The following is a 24794-nucleotide window of genomic DNA, read 5'->3' as shown; positions in this document are numbered from 1 at the left end:
TAATAATTAGAATACTGCCTGGAGAAATATTGTAGGAGTAATTAATAAACTTAAAATACACACTGGAATTCTCTTTGCATCCTTGCAAAATTTGAATATGAAAAGTAGGAACTATGGATATATACTCATCCTCCTTGTTGTTTTTTACATAGTCAAGATATTTTAAATGTTATATATATATATATAACGTGCAAGCCATCATCTTTCAGCCTGCAAGATTATCAAGTAATAAATATACGTAATTTCTGGCTGATAAGTTCTTCATATTTTCCAAGCACTAATTGTTGTTCTTGTGCCACACAACTAACTAAGAATCTCAGTTGCTAAATAACAAAATCATTTATATTGTAATGAAACTTGATCTTGGTGGTTATTATGTTTCAGTGGTGATCCTTAAAGTCACAAACGGATTCATAGAAGAGTGTACACATTTGTTCTCCTGCCTTGCTAACCATTGTTTGTTGATCTTTTAAAACACAGAACCGATCCAATTAGATGAGGTTTCTTTTTACATTTTTGTCACTTAGTGCATATTGTGTGTATGCTATGAAATATTTCATTCACACCAGAAAATAAGTATTTGAAATACTTAATCTTTGAGTTCCATTTTTTTAATTTTCAGAATGGAGTAAAGACTGATACAAAGCTTTAGTTTTCTATCACCGTCTTCGTGCTGGCTTTAAGTGCAAAGCAGGTCTGTGCCACCTTCCTCCCCAGGGAGTGTTCCTGGCTGTAGTGTTATGCAGATGTAGCCAGAAACCCTCACAGAAGGCTTAAATAGCTTGCAGGAAAAAGTGTACAGAGTAGTCACCTCAGTCTGAGAAATGTGGAAACCTGGTATGAAAATGCTAACATTAACCGTGACATTGCAGTAATTGGGTTGGTTTTAGCAATTTAGAGCTGTTAAGAGTGGGTTGGAAAGTTACATCCTACCAACATAGGATTGTTCAGAATTTTAAACAGTTCTGGGAGAGAATATGTGATGCCTGTTTCATAAAGGCACTGGTTGAAATCTATTGGTGGAAAATTTAGATCTATGTAAGATTTGTGAATGAATATCTTGTTCGTATGTACCACATACTTTTCCCCTCCTGCATGTCTAGTCCTTGTTTAATCAAAGGTTCCCTGCCTTCTCTACCTACTCTGTCAGGCTAAGAACATCCATTCTCTGCAAAGCAGTAATAACAGTCAGACCTAGTGGTGGTTAGTAAATTTTGAATAGTGTTTGTTGTTTTGCATGTCGCAGAGGTCAATATGGTGGATCCGTCTCGTACATGAAAGCAAATGCTGACATGCTAAGTACATTCCACATACTTCTGTATCCACCCACTCAATACAGATGCTTCCCTCTTCCCACGCCAGCTTCCAAAACTGTTGGTGTGGGAGGACGGAACAGATGATCTTACGCTGCCACCTAATGGTCAATGTCAGCTTACTGCCATGAGATAGGAAGAGACTTTCTGGAGGCTTGATATTTATTTATTTATTTTTAAGTGACCTGTATGGAAATGCAGTCAATGTCGTCCTTGAATGTGATGGGCTTGTGGAAACCTCTATCACAGAGATGCATATGGAAAAACTGTGAAACCTGTGGGAGAGGAATGGAGTATGTAATAGTACATAGTCATACGTTAAAATATACAGTAACATTTACTGCTTGTAAGGCTGATGCATCAGTCGCAACTACCAGCCTATATAATCTCTTAGTAGATTTCTCTTATCACTCTGCCATTTCTCAAATATGGTTGTAGTTTTGATGTCATATTTCTGATAGACCCAACACTACTGGGGAGTAATTTCCAGAGTGCATCCTTGTCTTTACTGTTGGAGAGACCTTTGTTAACACCTTCTGACTTGTCATGTTTAGTCTACTCCAGTGTCCTTTATTCTGGGCTTCGTGCATGCATTATTAACACAGTACAGCTTGCTTCTAGGAGTCTGACTGGTACCAGACAGAGGGGGGAGTGTACAGCAGCTCTAGCTGGAGCTTGTTTGTGCTGGTTGCTATTCAGAATCTGTGTTTATTTAAAGTTGCTCCTTTTGACCTATAAACTCCTGTGGAATTGAGGTTCAAGTTACCTTTTGGTGATTGTATCCTGTGTTGGGACCTGCCTTTAAACTGCAAATATTGTCATGTATGCTGAAAAGCATACTGTGAGATTCTGAAATTCTGGAAGCAAAATAATTTTTGCAGAACAATTACAACTTGCTAAGGTGCGTTCATAGTCAGGCTCTATTCACTAGTATCCATTGCATTCTCCTGCCATTACTCAATTGTGACTGCTTGGAGGCTGTGATTTACCCGTGGAGATTACAACTAATCTTAAACCTCCGGGGAATATAAACGCTCTGTATACGTACAAGTTCTGTAGTAGAACTTGTAAAAGCTAATATATGCTGTGAAGTTAAATTAGATTTGTTGACTATCAGGCTCTACAGAACCTAAAGTTTGGGGTAGTGGATGGAGGGACTTATGTTAATGGGCACATGTGGTGCAAGTGAATTGATTGTACCGCGTGTGTTTTGAATCCAAAGTAGATGTGCATGCCATTTATGTGGAAGCAAGGACCACTGCGTCTAATACTGTATTAAATATACTCAAAATATGTTTGAGGGAAGTAAAAGCATATAGTGGCTTGAACCCAAATTTATATTATTATAGTTCTCAGGAATATAAACAGTATGTGAAATCCTAATTACTTTTATATTTTTGCTGATGGATGAATAAGACTACTTTAAAATGTTAACTAGAAGTCTAGCACCAGATTTATTTCTGTTTTAAATAAAATAGTATGCCTAGCAGAAAGTACTATTATATAAATCCAGTATGTGTACCTTTGCTGAAGTAAAGGTAGCAAAAACTTCTCTCTTCTTTTTTCTGAGGTTTTCTGGATTCAATTTGTGGTTCCCAGTTTTGTCTGCAGTGATTGCTTTTTAATCGGTGGTTAAGTATTCAGAGTTGATTCCTGAAGTGATTCTTGTATAATGAGCAAATCAACAGAAAAATTATCAAAAATTTTGTTGCATGTCAAGATGATCTCAGCTTTTGCTACTAGTTCATATTCACCCCGTAATGCTGAAATGAGCAAAACAGAAATACTTTCTCAAGTCACATATGTGCTTGTTTATAAGTAAACGGTAAGCAAGTTTTCATGAGAACGACTTCCAAGGACTTATTTCATTTACTAATGGAAGTTAATGAAACAAACTTGTGTGTATGTGGAGTCAGTCTCTTTTTAAATGCTTCTGGCCAGACATTTTAGAAATGCAGTTGCTTTCAGTTTGAAGTTTTTAGTGAGCAGCTTGTTGTGAAGACAGCTGTAGCAAGTCATTCCAAGCTCCCCATAGCTGTTAGTGGAAAAACTACTGGTAAAATTTATGATAAAAATAAGGATACTACACCATAGAGTATAACATATTGTTAACATACCGCACACATTCACATTCATGTTTCTACTCTGTTGTGACTATGTCTAAAATATGTCCGCACAGATAAAAGCACCCATAAATGCATTGCTAATTTATGGTTCTGCACAAGTACATCTGCTGGAAAAAAGCTCCTAATAACTTTTCAATGCAGTCAAACATCGAACTAAAAAAAACCTGTCCCGCTGTCTGTGGGCACAGCTCGTTTACAGGAATTTATTACATCCCTAGCTGAATCTCTCTCTCTACATATTTATATATATATAAAATAGGGGAGTTTTCCCTAGGAGTTGTATAGCTCATGCATAAGCTTAAACTGTCATGCGTATGTTTTACAGTCTTGCAAGAATAAGTAGCATTTGGTAATGGTATATTTGTTAAGTGTGTGTGCTTTTTCTGTTACATCTGTTTCTTTTGGATTCTGAGAAAATATGTTGAAGTTCTGAAAAAGACAAACAAAATTCTGCTTCTGTATAGTGTGCATGCACTTATATAGTGCTTGCACTGAAGGTCTGAGTCTCTTCTGAGGTAACTAAAAATTTTTTATTGTTTTTGTTTTTTAGCATTAAAAATGTATTGGCCACAAAGCTGCCACCATGCATGGATTTAATATAAAAGCTTTTTTGACAGCTGTGCCATGTATCACATCTGAAGTACTATCCTGCAAATTCAAGTACTTTCTGGGCACTTTTTGACTACTTTGAATGAAAAATAAGATATCTTAAAATGTCTTTAAAGGAGGGATAAACTGACACTTTCTTCTTCCTCCATCCATCAGCATTTTCTGCTCACTAACTGGCATTGGTGAAATTCAAGGTCGTTGTCAATCCTGAACCTCACTACCTATGTTTATGAATTTTTATGTTAACATTACCCCTTTTTCATAGAACACAGAGAAATGTGGGGACCTTCATTTTTAGTTGCTACATTTGTTTCTCGCACTATTTTCCCTGTCTCTCTGCTTTACATATTTGTCATCATTTTTCCTTGCATCTCATTTGTGTTTTTTTTCTTTTTTAAAAAAGTATTGTTTCATGCCCCTGCTCTGTAATCAGGTGCTACTGATGAAAGACTTCTGTTCCATGTCATTATGTAAGTCCTTTGTACCTGCTTGTGCCAATGGCCATTTGGATATGAATAGAAACTCACAGAATATAACTCTTGTTTCTATATAATTGTACTTTTTAATGCGCATGCCTTTAGATTTGCTTCACTTCATCTGCTGTTTTCTTTTTGTAATAAAAACAGTTGTAGCCATCTTGAAATATGTTTAGATTACAGAAAACCCAAAGCTAACAAATCATTGCTTTCATGTCCATTCAAATGGCTTTTCATATGTATTAAATGTAATTCCAACAGCTGACTCTGGATTGCTACCCCCACCCAAGTTTGATCTCAAATGTAAAGTGAGGCAGGTCTGCCTTTGCTTACAGGGCATCTCATGTAGCAGAGCTCACCTAGCTTGTGAGCATCAAGAGCGGGATTTTATTCAATTTTGAGTTTGACGTTGTGATCCTAAAATGACATAGTAAATTTTTAGAATAAAATAGAATATTTCAGTCGGAAGGGACCTACAATGATGATCTAGTCCAACTGCCTGACTGATTCAGGGCTGCCCAAAAGTAAATTTGTTTGCCTTGATCAGTTTCTGAAGATGGGATGCAGCTGGTGGTAAAGAACAGAGTGGCGAGTGCACCTGGTGATGTACTGAGAGTGCATGGTGGAATTAATATGGCCAAGTGTTACGTGTGTGTCTGGACTGAGTGATGAAGATTGTCATGTGCTTTAAATATTTTCATTACACTGACTGTGTAAATAATAAATGGAATACATTTTCTGTATGAGTATCTTAAAAGTCACTTGTAGTTTCAAAAATAGTCTTGTAGAGAATCTGCTTTCACAAGGAACTGGCTCACATGCTACCTTTATGTACTGTAAGACTGAAAAAAAACCAAACAAAACATGTTGTTTCTCACTTTAGACATGCCCGCTTTTTCATTGTTTTGTATAAGATGCACAGACATTCTGTTTTGCAAGAGGATGATTTTGACTCAGAATTTATTTCAGTGTTTTTATATAATAGAAGTATACTCTGTGTATTTTCCTTCATGTTTCTGTGGGATTTCTGCTGCACGTGGGCCAATAGACAAGCTGTCAACCTGGTGATGTCCTGTCATTTTAAAGTTAAATACATACTGGTTCATGGCTTATAGAGAATATTGTCTCTTATTTACTTGCCTTGGTGTACTGATTTTTCTGTTTAAAAAGTAGAGTTGAATTTGACACTAATGTAGCATTAGTGGTCCTGCATTTGAACCTTAGTAGTATAGTGGTGAGTCAGTCTAGTCTCTTTTTCTGAAGGCAGCAGTTCTCTTTCTTTAGAATTGTTTTGTACAGACAACATTTCTGTCATGTGTGTAATGGTGACATCAAAATGGTAAAATTAGTTTTACTTAGATTAGATTTCAATCTTTTCTTTCCGAGTCACTCTACATGTGTCTGTAATACCAGAATCAATTTCATGGTGAGATACAAGTTTATATTTACATCTTGTTGGAACATGATTTTGTGTGTGGTTTTTTTGTTTTGTTGTTTGTTTTTTTTTATGTGACACATTTAATTGTAAGCTGTTCACAGGAATATATCTCACTGAAGAAATGAATATTTATTTTTCAGAGGCAGATTTCCTCAGAAAGATTTAGAGGCACTGTTTCCTGGGATGAGTGCTGATTTCACTAGTGAAAACTTTTCTGCTGCCTGGTACCTGATTGAGAATCATTCAACAACAAGGTTTGTTGCTATCATATGAATAATTGTTTTAAATGCAAGTCACCTGATGTTATTTCATTATACAATAGACGCATCATTGGTGATTGACATTACAGTAATAGACCTGTAGTCTTTAATACCTGTGATGTTTCTGCTTGGTTCAAAACTTGAATCAACCGTTTTGCTAGATGTAGTTATGAGGAAAACTTCATTTTTAACCAGACCTAATTTATGGTGATGGTATATTGAAGAGCCAAAACAACAGCAAGAGAACATTATTACCTAATACACGTGTAGTGACAGCACCTTTTGAAATCACGTAACTAAAAGAGGAGTGATTCAAAATTAATTCTATCTATCACGGTCTGATAACTCTGGGGATCATCAGGTTTTTAAAAAAAGCTAAGGGGTTATTAAAGTGAGAGAACAGACAGCTCTTGATGTAGCTCTTTTTAAGAAATTTCCTTTGTGTTTGGCCCTTGGACTGTTGCCATTTTGTTGCTCATTCATGTGCATACCAGTGACACTGCCAAGGGAGATGTAGAACAGATCAAGAGTGATTGTAATGCCCTGGGGACAAAAGTGAAGAACATGGGATCCCAGGTATTCTCTTCAATTTACAGGTGAAGGGGAAAGCTTCAGGTAGTAGTGGGTGCATCCTGTAGGTTCACAGATGGCTGTATCACTGTTTACAAAGGCAGCATTTTTTACTTCTGTAGCCATGGATCCGTTACTAAAGAACAAGGCCTGCTAGTGAGAAATGGGATTCATTTGAAAAAGTGTGGCAGGAGCATCAGGGGATGGTGAAAACAACTTGCAGTTAAATGAAGGGATAGAGTGCTAAACGTATGGTTCAGTGACAGCATTGAGAGTGCTGTTGGGAATTACAAAAACAGTTGAAAGGGTCTAACCTCAAGTGCCTTTACACGCTCACATGCAGCTTGGGAAACAAGTAAGGGGAGCCAGAGCTCCACATGTAGGCTTAGACAAATGTATTACTGGAATAAAGTGAGATAGCTCATGTGCCTGGTGTTCTGTGATGGATGGGAAGAGCCCTTCTGAGAAAGATACCCAGAAAAAAGAGAGAGATTTGACCTTCGTGTGAAGGAACAGCTTGAATAAATATACGGTCCCTCTTATGGAGCAGGTAGCGGGATGGTTGAGAGCTTGTTCAAGAGGCTGGAAAGGGTGACGTCGCAGTGGGATGAAGAAGTGAACAAAATCTTCCTAAGGCAACCTGGGGAAGTCTCCAGAAAGCAGACCCTGGTTCCTGTACAAGACTTTGACCTCCTTGGTAATTACAGGAAGGGCAGTAATCCAGGAGGCTTGTGGAGAGAGCTCTGGGAATGACTTCTAACATAGCTGCTGGGTGGGTAAGCAGGATTGGTGCTTTCCTAAATACGATTCTTGCAGGGAAGGCAGGGGGTGCGATAACCAGTGGCAGCCTTGGCTGTAGCAATCATGAAATAGTTGAGTGCAAGGCTCTAAAGGCGCGTGGGGAAGGCAAGCAGCAGAGTACACACCTAGGATTGGGCAACAGTAGTACAGAAGACAGTCTGGTCTTTGTAGCATACCATAAATACCAGTTGGCTGTCTAGTCCGAATCGTCTTCTGGGGTGTATCAGCAAGGCTGTGTTGTGTAAAGTATGGGGATAATTATTTTGCTCAGCATTATTAAAGCTGCAGTTGAAGTGCTCTGCCCAGCTTTGGCCACTGCTTTAAGAAAGATATGAGAGCTGAGCCACAAAAATAGGAGTGTTTAAGTACCTGTGGGTATACAGCTTGAATGAATTAGGTGCTTTTAGAAAATAAAATTAATACAGAAAACATATTCTGAAATACGTAGTGGGCAGTTCAAAGATAGCCATCAATTGCTCTCGGTTTAACAAGAATAGAACAAGCTGCCTCAGTTTGCAACAAGGGTGATTTAGGTTAGATGCAGATTAGAAACAATATTAGATTGCTTAAACCCTGGGACAACATAACTTGGAATGCTGCAGAATCGTTGTCACTGGAGAGTGCTGAGATTTGATTGGACAGCTATCTGTCATAGATGGCTTAGGTACATTTAAGAATGCTGCGGATCCAGAAAATTAATTAAATGACTTCTTAGAACTAATTAAATGACTCTAGTTATCAGAATTACTGTGGAATGTGAACAACAGCTTAATGCAATAGTTATATCTCTAATATGACAAGGTGTCAGTAAAACCACTGATTTTTTTTCTGGTCATCAGTACTATAAATTGATAACTTAAATAATTACATCAGCTTTTATGGCCCCTTTTTAACTTGTGCTATGCCAATGTCAGTATCTGACAGTCTATTCTCATGTAAATTTCCATTGATTTGTGTCTTTGCATGTCAACGGTTTCAAGTCATGATGGTTCCCTCAGTCCAGTGGAATAAAAAGTATTAAGTGTTTTTTAAAACAACACATGATTTCTTGCATATTAATTCAGTTTATATTCATTTATAAAGTCTGAATCTTAGTGTTTTTGTAAAGTCTGAATCTTAGTGTTGAAGGTGCAAAAGCTGTGTAGAACTCAACAGGAAGAATGACTCAAAGGGTAGGGTGAATCCAATCATGTTTTGAATCTAATTATAAATAGCTTTTTAAATAAAGAAGGAGCAAAACTTGTTTTTTTTTTCTTCCCACTTCAAAATATGTAGTCTTGGAAATATTCTCAATTGTACAATTATCTGCTCTATATCATTTGTGCTGTTTTTCCGGAAACACACAGCAATGGTGTAGTTCTTGTCCTCTATGTTACCTCAGGTATTGGGAGTGCTAAATGTGTGGTGCACTGGTGTTTTGGTTAGCTTATGTCTGTTTTTTCCTTGAAGGAAATTCTTTTTAAGCAATCAAAATAACATCTTTTTTATGATTTTTTTTTTACCCTGGCAATATCCTGATAAATATAAATAAACTATTTAGACATACATTTAGACATAGTATCAGATAACATGACACAGTGCTTAAAAAGAGAACTGTACAGATTTTTGTTAGTTTGAAAATGCTGCTGGTAAGTACTTCTTGCATGCCCAAGTAGACAAATCCAGCTACTGAGTAATGCGATTTCTGTCCAGCAGATGGAAATGGGAAATAAAGCAAAATGTTGTGACATCATCAGTATAAAAAGAAAAATTCCTGTAAGTGCACCAGTATGTTTTGTCTCCCAGCAGGTGGTGATAGTCTTCTCACTGCCTGGAATAAAGTTTGTTTTGTTCTCTCAATATGTTTTTTTTCTACCACTGTTTAAAATGGGTAAGAAGTATTGGTGGAATTGCCTTATGTCTTAATTTCCTTAATTCATTGTTTCGCTCTCCTCACTGAGGTATACTGGAGTTTTTTGTTTGATTCTTTTGTAATAGATGGGTTTGGCCTGCAGGTAGGAGAAAAGACTTTACGGATGAAAATCACGTGTTATATTTGTATTTCTGAGCTTTGTTTGTGAGAGTGCTTTTATAATGCAATAGTGTGACTACTGAGATCATATTCATGATCATCAACAAAAAAATGATATGCAAGTAATGAATTAATCATTACGTAAGACTTCTAAAATAATTGCAGCTGCTTGCAAAAAATAAAAATGTGAAATCAAATTTAAACTGGCAATAATCTAGAAATATTAGGAAACTAAGATAAAAAGAAACCTACCATACAAACAACAATGATGAGTTGGCAATTTTAATATTCTTCTATGAAGTGTCTTTCAAAACCAGTTCAGTAGACTACATATAGAAAACCAATACTTTCATGACGCAGGAATCTGTTCAGCTTTTCCTTAGTTTTGCATTATTATTGTGTTCAATTCCAAACTGTGTGTCCAAACCAACATAAAAATATTGATGGAATTCAGAAACTGAACATGAAAAAGGGTTGTGAACTAAGCTGCAAAGCTAAACAAATGTCATGATTAAAGAGAATTCTAACATCCCAGTGGTTAATCTAGTGTACTAAGTGTAGTGAATTATACTATCACGTATTTGATGTAGTACAGTTAACTAAGAGCAATATTGCGTGTTTAGAAGAAATTTCTTGAGTAATTTGTATTATAAAGAAATCTATTCCATCACAAGTGATAGGAGCAATTAGTCAGACCTTAATAGTTGCAAAAGTAGCTGGCTTTATTTTCCAAATAGTTTGTTCTGTTTATTCATTAGCTGACCTCATTCGTTGTTTGAATGTCACAAGGGGTTTTTTATTTGTTTTCAGTTTTGATCAGCTTAAAACGGCTGTTGTGAATTTGAAGAAACAAGCCAACAAGAAAAACGAGGGGAGTCTAGCTTATGTGAAAGGAGGTCTCAGCACATTTTTTGAAGCACAAGATGCTCTGTCAGGTAAACTTTGCACTTACTAAATACAGTATAAAAGAAAAGACTGTCCGCATGTATGGTTGAATTTAATATTTAAAAATTTTTAAAAATATTGTTTTTCTTTGCAGTCTCTTCTAAAAGTGTATACTGAGCCCAAAAATCTGTATCATGTTGGTCACAAGCTGGGACTGGTTAGCTATTTGCAAAAGGTGGCACCAAATGTATCTTAGAGGAGTTGGAGGCATTTGATGAAACTGCTTTGACCACAAATCCAGAAGAGAGAGGAAATATTGGTCTGGAGAGAGTATTAAGATGATTTATAAACTGTAGCAACATAAAAACTTGATTTTATGCTGCCTTATCCCATAGACTGTAATATTTATATAAATATTCAGTGCACTCTGACTTGGGAAATCAGACGGCCTTTATATTCTGCTTGCCATAGGGAAAATGAAACAGACTAGTGAGATTAGCTTAGTTGTCTGTGCCATTTTTATATATGTCTTTATCTTATGGATATATATATATATACACTCTTGAAGCATAAAATGTCTCTCAGGTAAAAGCCCATTGTGGGCTGCCATAGTCCTTTCTGGTTAGGGACCGTGCTGGATAAGAAAGTGACAGTGCTGGGCCATCCCCAATAGGTTTGACATTTACCGCTATGCTATTCTTCGTAGCTACTGTATATTGCAGGGTTGTCACTCCTGATCATTGATCCTGTGTTATGGGCACCATCGAGTAAGAAAACATTATATCTACTCATAGCCTTAGCCAAACTAGCACTTCCGTTGGCTTTAGGAACACTGCTTTGGAGAACTACCAGTTGTCTCTTGACACACTTGCAGGCTGCTCACTATCTGTCTGATAGCCACTTCCGTGTGTCAGGAAAAAGGGAAGGTAGTGCTGTCTCACCTGGTGGTCCACTTGTATTCTTGCCCCAGGCAGATTAACTTGTGACCTGCCCTTCAGATGACAGCGTTTTCAAAAGCGTTTGTTAGCTTTTGGCTACCTGCCTAATTTGTTAAGTTTTAAGGGGAGGACTTTTTCCACAATTGCAAACATACATGCTTTGGTAGGGAAGACCTCTTCTTGAGACATCTGAAGATTCTTCCTGTGAAGAATCTTAACTCCTAGACACCTTTATTACCCCAACCAGAACTAACCTATTACTGATCAGTTTTGGAAAACCTTGGCCTAAATCTAGATGGGTTCAATAACAGAAGAGAAGTATTAAAGATTTCATGGAAATACTAAAGGATGTGGTGGTAGTCATAGGAAAAGATCCTAAGAAGAATCAGTATTTGGCATTCTTAATTTTTTTTTTAAGCTGAGGTTTTATTAAATGCTAGGAAAATTGATAATAGACTGCTTCTTTGTAAATCTCAGATAACTTGAAGTTGTTGAAATCCCTGATTTATCTGAAGTAGTTCAAAATCCTAAATACTCCTGAAAAAAATATTGAAATGTGACTTGTTTTTCACAACCAAATCTGCTTTGCATATAGAGTATCAAATACTCTAAAAGATTCAGCGTTCTGTTTTTGGAAACAGTTATTTCTGCGGATAACAAGTAGTGCTGGAAGACATATATGTTATCTTCTAAGATTATTTTTTGGACCAGCAAAGACTTAGTAGGATTTACAGAAAGCTAATGCAAACCATAAATCTTGTGAGGTTTTAGAAAGACTGAACACAACTGAGTGATTTTCTCTTGTCCCATCTATTGAAGTGTAGGCTTCTTGCCTTTGGAGACTGATTTCCTGATAAATGAAGAGGTCAGAGAGCAAATAAGAATGTAAAAAATATTAATAAAATAATGATAGGGAAAGCAAAGTCATTTATTTCACTAGCTACTGTGTTCTCAATTTAAAATAAATTACAATAGCTGTAGTACTGTTTTGTATCTCTTACCTGTATCAGAGTGTTATTTTTACCTAAAATTAGAGCTCATGAGTGTATCCTTCAGATAAATTATGAACTCAAAACTTGGGATGACTCGTGGTTCTTGGTGCCACTTTTAATCTGTAACCAAAATGGCTTGGGTTTGTCTTCCTCCCGGTGATCCCCCTTAAGTGCTTAAAAGGAAGCAGACTTTTAGATTGCTTAGATATAAACAGTGAATTTAAATAGTACTAAGAAAGAATGACCTTGATGCTTTAGAGTGATCTTGATGCTGCTGGAGAAGAAAATTAGAGACTTGAAATCTTAATCTCTTACAAATTCAAAGCTATAACCCTGGAGTTCAAGGGACTTATCAATACAATATTTAGTTTTTAAATTATGAAACCAAATTCTTAATGAGGATGCAATGTAGGTCATAGCTGCCTTCTGTAGCATTTTAAAATGTGTTTCTGTTGAAATTTCCTATTAAATGCATGCGCCGAAGTGTTTTTGATTATTTTCAGTCAAAAAACCCCACTGTATTGCATATTTTCTCCAGAACATTTGATCACTACAGTTTTCTCAAAAGAAAGATTACAAGAATTAAACATAAGCGTTATTAGCATTTTCTAGAGAAACAGCTTAGATGCAAAATTTGGGGGGAGGGGGGAACCCCCAAAAAAAAAAAACCAAAACCCCAAAACCATATAACCAACAACAAAACCACCGAACAACAAACCAAACCAAACAAAAAACCTCAAACAAACAAACAAAAATCCCAGTACTTCTTAGGCATGTAATTATGAAATTCAAGCTCTTTAACAGAAGAACATTAAATTAAAAATGCATTTGTGTAAGGTGATATAATGGCAATTCTGTGTCCTCACGCATGTAAAGGTGAATTTTTGTCTTATTTTCTCCTTTGAAAATATGCAACTAGAATTTGTATGCATTTAAACAAAGTTACATGAAGAATAGTTTATATTTCAAAGCTGAAGGATTGTTTCAGCACAAAGTTTTAGGGACATAGCCTTGGTTCTGCAAACTTTCATTATTTGATGCTGAGCATACAACCGTTACAGAGGAAGAATTGACTCAAGGGGAAATTCTATGAATACATCTAGTCTGTCTTCCAATATAATTTAAAATTTAATGCTTCATTTTGGTTTGGATTTTTTTTTTCCTTTCCTTTGGGAAGATTTCTAAATGTGTTTTCTGAAGATAAATTTTTGTTGATGGGCAAAGATTTAGGCTCTCAGTGTTCCCCTTCGGATAGCCTAGAACACAACTTCCAGCCCCAGTGGTTATGCTTTATAAACTGCAGGTCCATTCTGTTGTTGTTGTAGAGAGCAGCTATCTATGTACAGTTACTTCTTGTAAGTCTCCCTAAATTGGTACAGGACATTACTTTTTGTAGGAGGCTCACTTTAAGGGGAATAACACTTGCTTTACCAGGTACTCCATGTTTGTCTATTCGCGCATCTGTTTATACCTGCTTTTTTTAACACATACACATTTAACAATGTTATTTTCAAATACTTGACCTGGGAAACCCCGAATTACTGATTATGGTGCAGCTTTTTTCATTAGCCAGGATCAGTAAGATTCGTCTGATCTTAAGCATGCCATCAGACTGTATTACACATTTAAATGAGTATTAATATTTTTACAAGTATGCGATGGAAACTGTTAAAAAAATCTCCCAAGATATTTATTGTAATTTGTGATTTAGAAACTGTTTACTAAGAAAATAAGAGGTCAAATAGGCCAGAACCCTTGCTTGTTTGGTTTAATTTCTTGGAAAACAGAATTGCCTTATCAGATCCTCGTGTCTCTCTGCCCGTTAGCTTGGCTGACAGTTTGACAGTGACTTTGCTGCAGAGATGTTCAACAGGAAGTTTGTTTCGTCAGCTGAAGGGAGTTGTAAGCTGAGCTGAGGGGAACTGGGCTCACCTCAACTTGACCCACTTGTCAACATTGGGGAGTTCAGCTGATTTATTTCCCATAATTCTAATGGCAGCCTAGAAAGTAGCATTCCTAAAAGGGCTGCTGTTTATATGCTTGTAGACAAGTCGTGTTTTATTGTCATAAGCAAGTCATTTCCCGCACAGAAGTCTCTGGAAAGTTAGCAAATTAATTTACTTTGCATATACTTTTTCAGAAGTGCTCTTTACAAAGCCTTAGGCTGCAGAGTTTCTTATTATTTAAGTGAAAGGAAAAAAAAAAAAAAAGGGAAATGACCACTTCAGTCACTCAATTGTGCAAAAACATGCAAGTATGACATTGGTGAGTAAAGAAGATGCTGTGTTGTCTTTGAAACACACATAAGTTGAACAAATTTGAGATTTAGATTTGACTCTAGTTTATCATGGCAATGGTTCTTGTGCAGTTACAACTACAAACACATTTTACATGATTTTCAGAAAAAAATCTGTACAAAAGAAGCAGTGCTGGCTATTGCAGCACTATTCCTTTTTCCCCTTTCTACTCCTGTTCAGATATGTGGCCTATGGGAATGCCACTATGATGGGGAGCATGGACTGTAGTTGGTCTTTTGTCTAATACCTTACTTAATGTATAAGCAAAGATAATGTTTACCTGGCTGAAATGATCCTATATCTGGTCAATGCCTGGGTTTTTGATTTTGTTTTTTTTTTTTTTTCTTCCTATAGAATATTTTTACATTTCAGCCCCTAATGCCCAATCTAGAATGAGCATGACAGTGATCCAGGATCTGATTCAGTATGAATAAGCCTATTCTGTTGCCATGTCTGTTAAATTAATTTTCTCTGAAACTAAACCAAAAGAAACCACTGGATATATATTCAATTCTGAGTCAGACTGGGAATTTGAGAAACTAAAAACTGATGCTTGTCTGTTACATAAGTGTCCCTTTGCTTCTGGCTTTTGAGGAGTTATGTCATGTTTGAATTTAAAGAGAGTACATGCTCTCTTCAATTTTTCGTTAGTGATTTCATTTGCAAATTTGACTGACTGACTAATTTTAATGTGATTTTACGTTGCAATCTCAGTTCACTCTTGTCTTTTGGTGCATTTGTCCAATGAAATGCTATTCCATGACTGTTTTTGCTAGGTAGTACAGAATCAGACTATTTATTATACCAGGTTTTGCTGTTGCCTCATTCCAGCTTTGTAACATTGACAAAAATTGACATTTTTGTCTTTGGTCTCATATACGTTTTCCCAAATAGTATGAATTTTTATTAAACATTTGGACTTGAGTAAATCTCAAATCCAAAACTTGGATTGAGTAAATAAAATTCAAACATATTATTACTACCTAAATGTTACACAGCTGACTTGAAGTGGCTGGAATAGCTCTGTGTTGAGTGCTCAGTGTGGTGCGTGTCTGTTAATGTTACCTTCCTCATCCCATGTCAAGTGATAGAATATAGTCTTTGCAGGGTAAGAACAGCCTGCTATTATAGGTAGTAATTTTCAATGTGGTAATTCTCAGAGGTTAAGAAAGAACAGGGCCGTGGAAACAAGCTGGCAAGGGTAAATTAAAATGCTGCATGTATCAGGCATATATCTAACAGCATATCAGTCACTTCAGAGTAACAGTTTACATGCACGTATGTGCCTCACAGTAGATGCAAATTAGATTATTTCAGTTCAAGAGTTAGGATCATGCCTCCAAGTAGTCATGAAGCTGATGTGCTCTAAGCTCACTGTCTAGCTTTCTGAGTGGATGACCATGTCCAAAGGCTTGGACACACAAGCTGAATAAGAAGCAATTGCACTGTCATTGGTACATACTTTGTCCTTACGTTTATGGGCCTTCTCATGTATGCACGATGAAAAAAAAATAGGCATGCTGATTTGTTTCCTTGTTGAAAACTTATGTTCTAATCTTGCAGTGCTAAATAACAAGGGGGACATTGCAAAGAGCAATGTATGCTGAGAGAGATATGACCTGACAAAGGAGTGCCAGTAAAGTATGTAAGTGGCGGTAGGTAGTTTAGTCTCAGGTGAATGCTTCCTCTTCATGCAATGTCTACAACCAATTTCTGTAGCAGACCAATCACTATCTTAATGCAACTTTAAAAAGGCAGAAGTTACGTGATCATGATTGAGAAAACGCTCAGATTTCCGTTTCATGCAGGTTCTTGCATAGCATTGTCTAGTGGGTGGTTTTTTCAGTGTCTCAAGAAAGAGATGGTCTGATTTGAAAAAGTGTGAAACAGCAGCAGTTGTCTCAGTCCATACTGAAATTTCTGTTCCCAAGCCTGTACCTGGTTTTATGCTGCCTGCTCATACAGCTTCTTTTAAATCAGTATTTGTTTTAGAGATCTAAGTTAATTACTAGTAGAATATCTCCAAATTGATGCAGTCGTGGCAGATTTTAGCTACTGTGTGGCTGTCATGTTTTATGAATTTGTGGTTTTAGGTAAGATAAATTTGTTTTGTTTGCATTTGAAAAATAGTAAAGCATTAAAAAGAAAGGTTAGTTTTTCAATTGCCGTTTTCAACTAGCAAATACTACAGTTGATTGCAAGTGTACAAAAAAATTACCTATGATTAAATTTGAGCAAGACTTGACCTATAAACCATTAAACCAGCTTAACTTCATGTTACATCATTGCATTTTGACTTCCATACCACTTTTAAAATACATGCCACATTTAAAAGCTGGTTTTGTTTCTACATTATTCTACATGTTTCTACCATTAGCTTTCATAGATCCAGAAGGTTAGTCCTGTGTTGGTAAAAAGAGAATAGCATTTCCCAATACTACATTTACTTCAATATTGTGTAATTTTTACTTGGATTAGCAATATTTACCAAAATAGAGCCAAGTTTGTCATGCAATTTGCAAAAATATCTAGAAATCTTGGGGGGAAGAAAAACAACCCAAACCAAAAAACCTTAAAAGTACTGACTGATGGCCAAAGTAACAAACCTTTTTTTTTTGGTTTTCGTTGTTGAATCCACTTTCCTGTTGAATCCATTCAGAAGAGTTTTTACCCTACACCCTACAGGGGTGCTGTCCTCATCAATAACCTTCTCATGTTTTGTTCAAATTACAGAAAATCATTAATCTTTTGATAAAAGGAATCAAAGGCATTTTTATTCATGCATTGGCATGAATCCTGGTAGCATGTTAACATGTGTTCTTCATCTCTCCATTACTGCACTTTTGGTGCCAAATTGTTTATAGTTACCACATCAGATCTTCAGAAATACTTTGCTGAATCAGTCTTTCCTTTTTTGTATTTTCTTCCCCCTCTTATTTTCTGCATCTGACTGAAAAGGTTTGGTTCATTTCAAGTACTTTTTTTTTTTTTCCCCCTTTAACCATATTTCTGTGGAAATGGGTAAGATATTCAGATATACCAAATGCATTTCTTGCCATCTTTTAATCAGAAAATAGTAGAAAACTTGCATCTATGTTGCTTTGAGCTCAGTTAGGCTGAGGAAGTTTTGATAGTACCATTCTTGGTGCCTATCTCAAAATATGTTTTAAAAATGTGTAATGACTAAATGAAGAATGAAATTTGCCGGTCAAAACCTGCATGATCCTTGCAAGTGTGGTTTAATTTGTTAGATTTATGGTTGCCAAGTAGAAAACCATATCCTTCCTCAGATTAAATAAAATTGTTTTCAACACTAGCAGCAATGAATTAATTGCAGTTTATTTTACTACAAGGCCTGTACTATGGCTTATTTGCAGATTGCAGATAACCAATTCTGAAGTATTTAGTCACAGGTTAGAGATTGTGAGCTCTAAACTTAGCCTCTTCACTATTCTTGGTTAGTGTCTCCCTGCAGCTCTGATGTTTGCAAGCCTTTTAAATATTCTGTTTTAGCTGGGAAACTTGAACACTTACTGGCAAAGATGATGCAAAATACAGTTATTTTTCTGGCCTTAGTTGAAGCATCTAGACTTAGCCTCTCCTCATCTTTATTTATGTTATGCTCATTACAGTAAAGCTCCTCGATAATGGTAAACATGCTCTCCTAGGTTTCCAACTGCTGTTCCAACTGCTTGTGTAGTTAGTATCGGGTAAGTCCAGGTTAACAGGCAATTCAAGAAAAAATCCTGTCCATCTTTTACTTCTGGCCTTCAAAGACCTAAAATTTTCTCCTTGCTCTTCTTACTGCAGCCAGTGATGAGCTGAGGGTATGAAGTTGAATTTGAAGTTAAGATTAACTGCTGTGAGAGGTGTAGGCTGGCTTTCCATCTGCCCTTGGCTCCTTCCTCTTCCCATGAATTGCAGTGGTGCAGCTGGGGTAAAGTTTAGACAAGCTTACCGATCAATAAAGAAAAGTTTCTTGCTTACTGAGTTTTCCACCAAAACCTCTCATACAGCTGCCCTGCAGCTGCGTGATTGCTAGATCCAGCAAAAGGAAGCACATGGGTGCAAGAGGATGGAGATTATACCAGACAGCACCAGTCCACTATTACATAGGTTTAGTACTCTAAGGTAAGAGTAACTTGAGTATCTCTAGATGCCTTCCAATCTGATTAGGTCTGCAGATATTTCTCTTGACTGCATACAGTTTTGCTTGTCTAAACTTCTAACTCAGAGACTTTTTGTCTGGTCCCCATGGAAGGAACATGTACTTTGCTTTTTTAAAAACAGTTGATGTGAACAAAGTAAGCTTAGACTTTCTGATAAAGTTTTTTTCATCACATATTTCTCTATGAAAACTTAAAACCTTTTTTTTTTTTTGTAACCCAACTTTGATATACATATGAATGCACTTACTGCTGAATCTGAATATAAAGTGTAAAAACACTTTCAGTACACAAAGCAGCACATTAAACATGTACAGGGAAATACAGCAAATCCACTTGTGTATATACAGTCACTTAGGTAGGTCTATACTTTTTCAGACAGTGGTCCAAAAATCCCTTCTGTTTTATGCTACCTGTTACATACATTAAAAATGCCTTTATCTGTACTCCACAGTGCTTTCCACCTTTCTGGAACTTAATACCTTGTTTTATTTCTAGTTTTATTTTTTCTGTATTGGCATGTTTTTCTCTGGTTGAACATGCCTATGAAATGACATCATTCTTCTGAGTTTACAACACTACTATTTTCAAACTAAGAATATCAAATACTTTATGCCAAGCTGCCAACTTTAAAGGCTACCAGTGTGAAAAATGTTCTCTTCCATCTCCTCAAAGGAAGAGGAGGGAACAGAATTGCTATTTGATGTTTTTCTATAAAGGACATGAGAAGAACTGCTTTGGAGATGTCCTTTAAAAAGTTCAGGAACTGGTTGATGATCATGATACAATTTCTAAATAAGCTGCCTTCAGAATAAAAAAACTATAGTTCGTGGCATTTTTGAAAGTGGTAATATAGTAAATGATGGTCTTTCAAAACTTCTTGTTCTGTGTATTAAAGGAAGTCTACACCATATTCTGTATATATTTGCAGCAAAACCTGGTTTTGGTAGAAGTTTAGTTCAGTTTTGGAACTTCTGACATGTGTCCCTTTCAGGAGTAACATTATAGTTAATTGGTCAGCAATTAATGCTATGTAATTGTTCAAAAATACTACATTTTTTAAATCTTTGAGGAAATATATAACTTTTTTAATCCACATCCATTAAAAAATATCTTTTAAAAATATGCATCATAGAATGATTTAAAGCTATTTAAATTCAAATCATTACACTTTCATGCGGTTCCAATAGTACTTGCATCATTTCGTTTTAAAATATCCACTTATGTAGCGGTTGCTGTTCTGATGAACTTGCCTTTCAGTATCTGACATTAATTGCAGTACTGTAACTGGCTACACATTACCAGAAGTGATGTATGTAAATGGAGTAGTATCATTAAAACCTTTAATGTTTTTGTTACAAAACTGTAGTGATATTCTTGTAGGTAAGCGGTGTCCATGTCATATATAAAATATCTGCTACAGTTAAGAATACACCGTCTTTTAAGATAGATCTCTATTCCTTAAAACATGCAAGAATCTGTTAGTTTCATTTACTTTCATTTAAGTGTTGATTGTCTTAAGAAATACGGTGTCCTAAATTAGATTTTTTTTTTTCTGTAATGGTTTTAATACCAAAAATAGAGGTGCTCTTGCACTTTCAAGAAAGCAAAGCTTGCTGAAGTTCTTTGCGTAGGATCCATTTTGAGGGTCAAATTTAGATGTTTGAGATGAATGGAATTTTCTTCTTCCCCCCCTTCCCACAATAAAAATTACCCTCTGTTTTCATGTAGTTTTAAGCAAAAGCACCACAGTGCTTCTGTGTAATGGTTACTGCAGTGTGTTGCTACAAGATACACTTAAATCATGTGTTTTGAGAGTGCATTTTTATAGATGAAATCAAGTGGTGGGGAGTGTTAAAGCACGTGATTTTGGGGTCATCCAGTTTCCCGTGACTTTCTCTTTCTCTGTCATTCAATTGGTGGTAATTCCTTTTTTGTGAGATTAGTGTAAAAGTTTTGCCCTGCAAAGCAGAAATATTTTGTCCTTGAATGATACTCCTTGAATGTAGTACACTCGTACTACAAGATAGCTAATTTGGATTATTCTCCCCACCTTTTTTTTTTTCCTTGGGCATTACTGTCTTGTTCAAGAAGATACAGGGAGTCTGTGTCAAAGTAATGGTTAAAATTCTGCAATTTCTGGCTCTAAGCCCTGTCCTCCACTAGACTCTGCTGCCATGAAGCATGTTTGTATTTTTTTATGTCTAACAAGAAAAATAACACTTTATTTTTAATTTTAAAAATGTTTAAAAGTATCGCTTTGATGTAATGTATTCCCACCTATTAAAATGTTCTACATTTTAACTAGACACTTTATTCCAGCAATCCATCAAAAACTGGAAGCGGATGGAACGGAAAAAGTAGAAGGATCCATGACGCAAAAACTGGAGAATGTACTGAACAGTAAGTTTTGTCCTTCCAGCAGCAACTATTTATGGACTTTCGACTTTCCAACAAGCTTTAATATATTCCTAGGAATATAGTAGGAAGTAGAAAACAGTACAGTCTCTCTTGCCTGTTCCTGTTTGGTAGCGATTTTAGGGTGCACCTTTTGAAATAAGTGGCACCTTTTTGCTATGACTTTCAGTGGCGTTCATGATAACAAAAGAGTTCTAAAGCACTTTAAATGAATTCTGGTGGCATCTCAATTTTAAGTGTACGAAGAAAACAGGAGCTATGTGGATAGACAAAACTGTAGAAGGGTAAGCAAGGGAATTCTGAGGAAAAGAGGGGAAAAAACCAAATACAAACTGTTTGTAATAACAAGGTCTATGAACAGAATCTTTTTCACTTAATGCGCTGCCATTTAGGCTACTTGGAATAAGCATTCTTTTTAGAAACTTTGAAAAGCTGTCAGTACTTTGTTTTCTGTTTCTCTGCACTAGCTGTAGGATTGCATTGAGAAAGATGGCTTGAATTTACTGCAGTTCGGTATGTGTTTCATCAGATCAAAAAAGTTACTTTTTTAATTCTGGGACTTCTGCCAAGATAATTTTACTTTGTTTCATTGTGATTTTTTTCACAGAGGAAGGGATGTTTCCCTTAGTGCTGTGTCAATAAGCAGGAATGACACGCAGATAGCTGACTCAGTGTTGGAAAGTCTGAGTGTGTTTTATGAAATCAAGCAAGTGACATGGAAGTTCACTGTTTTTCTTCTCTTGTATGAAGAAAGCAGTGACTGTATGTGTGGCTGTGTGGGGAGCACAAAGAAAGCAGGGGGTTTTGTGAACAGCTCTAGCTCTTTTTAGTGGAGATTCATTAATGCACACAATAAAGGTGTAGTCTGAATGTTGTTATTCCCCCATCTTGTTGCCTGCAATTCAAAAAAACAACTCAAAAAAACCAAAAATCACCAAAAACCCCACAATAAAGCTCACATACACACTATATAAAGACCATAGGGTGTGCATCCATGTGTGTAGAATATTTGATACATACAGGGTAGGAGAAAAAAGCATTTGCTGAAATTTGTCAGTGCAATCCTCGACGCTCTGTATTTATGCCATGTTTCGCACCAATCCTGAATTCGTTGGAGAGCACTTTCCCTTTGACAAAATTGTGTGACAGATTTTTAAATAAAAAAGCAAAAAATTATGTCTGACATTTTCCTACACGCACTAATGAGACAAATCTACCTATAAGATAGGATTGCTGTTTCATTTGATAAATGGTGGCCTAAATCTGTATGCAGATAATCCAGACTGTCTTTCTCAAGCTGGATCTGTAGAGGAACTTCTGCCAGGCACTTCAGAGTGGTATTAAGTTTGGCTCTGCTGTGAAAAGAATTGGCTGCTTTTCCTCCCGATACTTTGTAAGTCATGATGGGTGGGAGGCAGGGAAGTAGGAATACAAGGATTTGAAAAGAGTAAATAATATTATGCAAAGTAGTTTAGGATCAAAGCTTTGTTTCTTGTCTGCCCATTGAAAAGCTTCCATAATCCATGAGTAACAGGACCTGCTTTCAAAACTGACTTCAAATCTTTAGTCAAATTTTACATGTGATGAACTTTTGGTGCATATTTTGAGAGACCGTTGGTGTTATGAGCTTGATTACAAACGCCGAAGAATAAGGATGTTTTCTACAGTGTCTGAATATATGTCAAGAGTGTGCCAAATTATTGAATTGAAATGGCATGGGATAGTAGAAGCACAGTCTGGTGTTATAGGTGGAATTATAAGTGTTTGGAATTTTTGCTAAATTGCTAAATTTAATTGCTAAGCAAGCTATTAAATATATATATTTATAAAAACATATGGTGTGCTATCATGAACTTCAGGAAGAATTGTATCTTAAAGGAGTTTAATCAAAGTCCATTGTGTGGGGTTTTTGTCAGGCTCTATGAAAGACAACTGTTAGATAAGAAGAGCTTTATTTTGAAGTACACAGTAGATGAATCATCTATTTTGAAAACATAGTCAATAAAGGACCTAACTCCTTATCCATGGACATTATTCTTTAGATTTAGATTATTCATCAGTAACCAAGAGCTAAAGATTGTTAACGTAGAAAGGATTTGGAGGGGTGAGGAGGGAATAAATTCTACAATATTTTTTTTAAGTGTAAAAAAGCAGGCCTCTTTTGCATGAAATACTTAATTTTGTTAAGACACTAATAAGTAATTTGATATATTTCATTTTCTATGTAAAACAGAAAGTGCCCGTAGAAAAAAGTAGAAGAATTTACTTGAATTGAGGATTTCTACAGCAAATTAATTCATAAAGAGATGAAGGCGTGTAGTTTTAAACTAAAGATGGAAATCACAGTCCTATTCCTGCAGTTGTCAATTACCTTTTAAAAACATTTGTATTAAATTAAAAAGGAAAATGCTTTGTGACTATAACTTTAATTCCCAGATATAGTACATTGCTTCTTGGCTGTTAAAAGAATGGACAAGAAACATATGAATTCAAACAAAACAAATGTTACTTACTAGCAGGATTTACAAAACAAGCATTTATTATAACCTCAAGAGAAAAATCGTACTGTCTGTATTTAAATGTGCAGCTAGCTGTTTTCATTGTGTATTTCTCCTTAATGGATTAAAGTATTCTATGCTAAATAGTATACAGTAGAAATGGCTATCCTGACAAAACTTTTTTTTTACATCAAGGCTTCAAAATTTCAACAAAGTTTAAACATTATTTAGATAAAACAATTATTTTACAAAGACTACTTTTAACATGAGCAGGCCACCCACGGTGTTGACTAGAGAAAATGGCATGCAAGCCACCCAGTGAGACTGATGTAATTTTTTTTTTCATCTTTGCTTAAAGTATAGTCACTAGACCAGATAATGTAGAAACTTCTACACGCAACGATCAAAAAGGCTAAAACAGTCCCACTCCTTTTTTTTTTTTTTTGGTTAATTAAAAATAAGTCATGAGTTGAAAAATGCAAATATTCGCACGCAATGTAAATATTCCCTACTATAAATGAAATTCTATGTTAGGAAATTATCCTTATTACAAAATAGAATGCTTTTTAGTCTGGATAGAAAAGGTTTTAAGGCTATATTTAATTTAATTATTGAAGAATATTCACAGATGGTAATAAAACTTAATTGCATGAAATTGTTGACCAAGGTTTGATCCTGTATGCAGTGAAGCCAGTGAAACTTTTAATGCAGTGTGAAGACAATTTGTATTCACTCTGTTACAGTGACGAGCTAGTTAGAGTTTTTTAAGTCATGCCATTGTCTTTGACTTAGTCACTGGTACTTTTAAGTGACTCACTTAAAGTTATTAACAATATATGATATTTAAAAACAATTTGAAAACACAAAAAGTTGTTTGCAAAGCCCAGTGATAATTCTTAAAGCTATGACATTAATTAACATAAAGAAATTATACTTTTCTAAAAAGAAAACTTTCTATGACTTTTTGCGTATCCTGAGATGCATAATTTAGTTGTA

At 35.8% G+C, this 24794-nt stretch overlaps 1 protein-coding gene across 1 annotated transcript in view; it reads left to right on the top strand.

Moving 5' to 3' along the window:
• The window catches only part of EXOC2 (exocyst complex component 2), a 133350-nt gene that overhangs the window by 24578 nt on the left and 83978 nt on the right, over positions 1-24794 (top strand). The window contains exons 5-7 of the mRNA XM_082479417.1: positions 6103-6216; positions 10415-10539; positions 21205-21285. Coding sequence (XP_082335543.1) covers positions 6103-6216; positions 10415-10539; positions 21205-21285 — 320 coding nt within the window. The remainder of the gene's footprint in view (positions 1-6102; positions 6217-10414; positions 10540-21204; positions 21286-24794) is intronic.

The sequence above is a fragment of the Vanellus vanellus genome, assembly GCF_965231255.1.
Source record: "Vanellus vanellus genome assembly, chromosome: 2".
NCBI classification, from domain to species: Eukaryota; Metazoa; Chordata; class Aves; order Charadriiformes; family Charadriidae; genus Vanellus; species Vanellus vanellus.
This window is presented reverse-complemented; position numbering and strand designations above follow the sequence as displayed.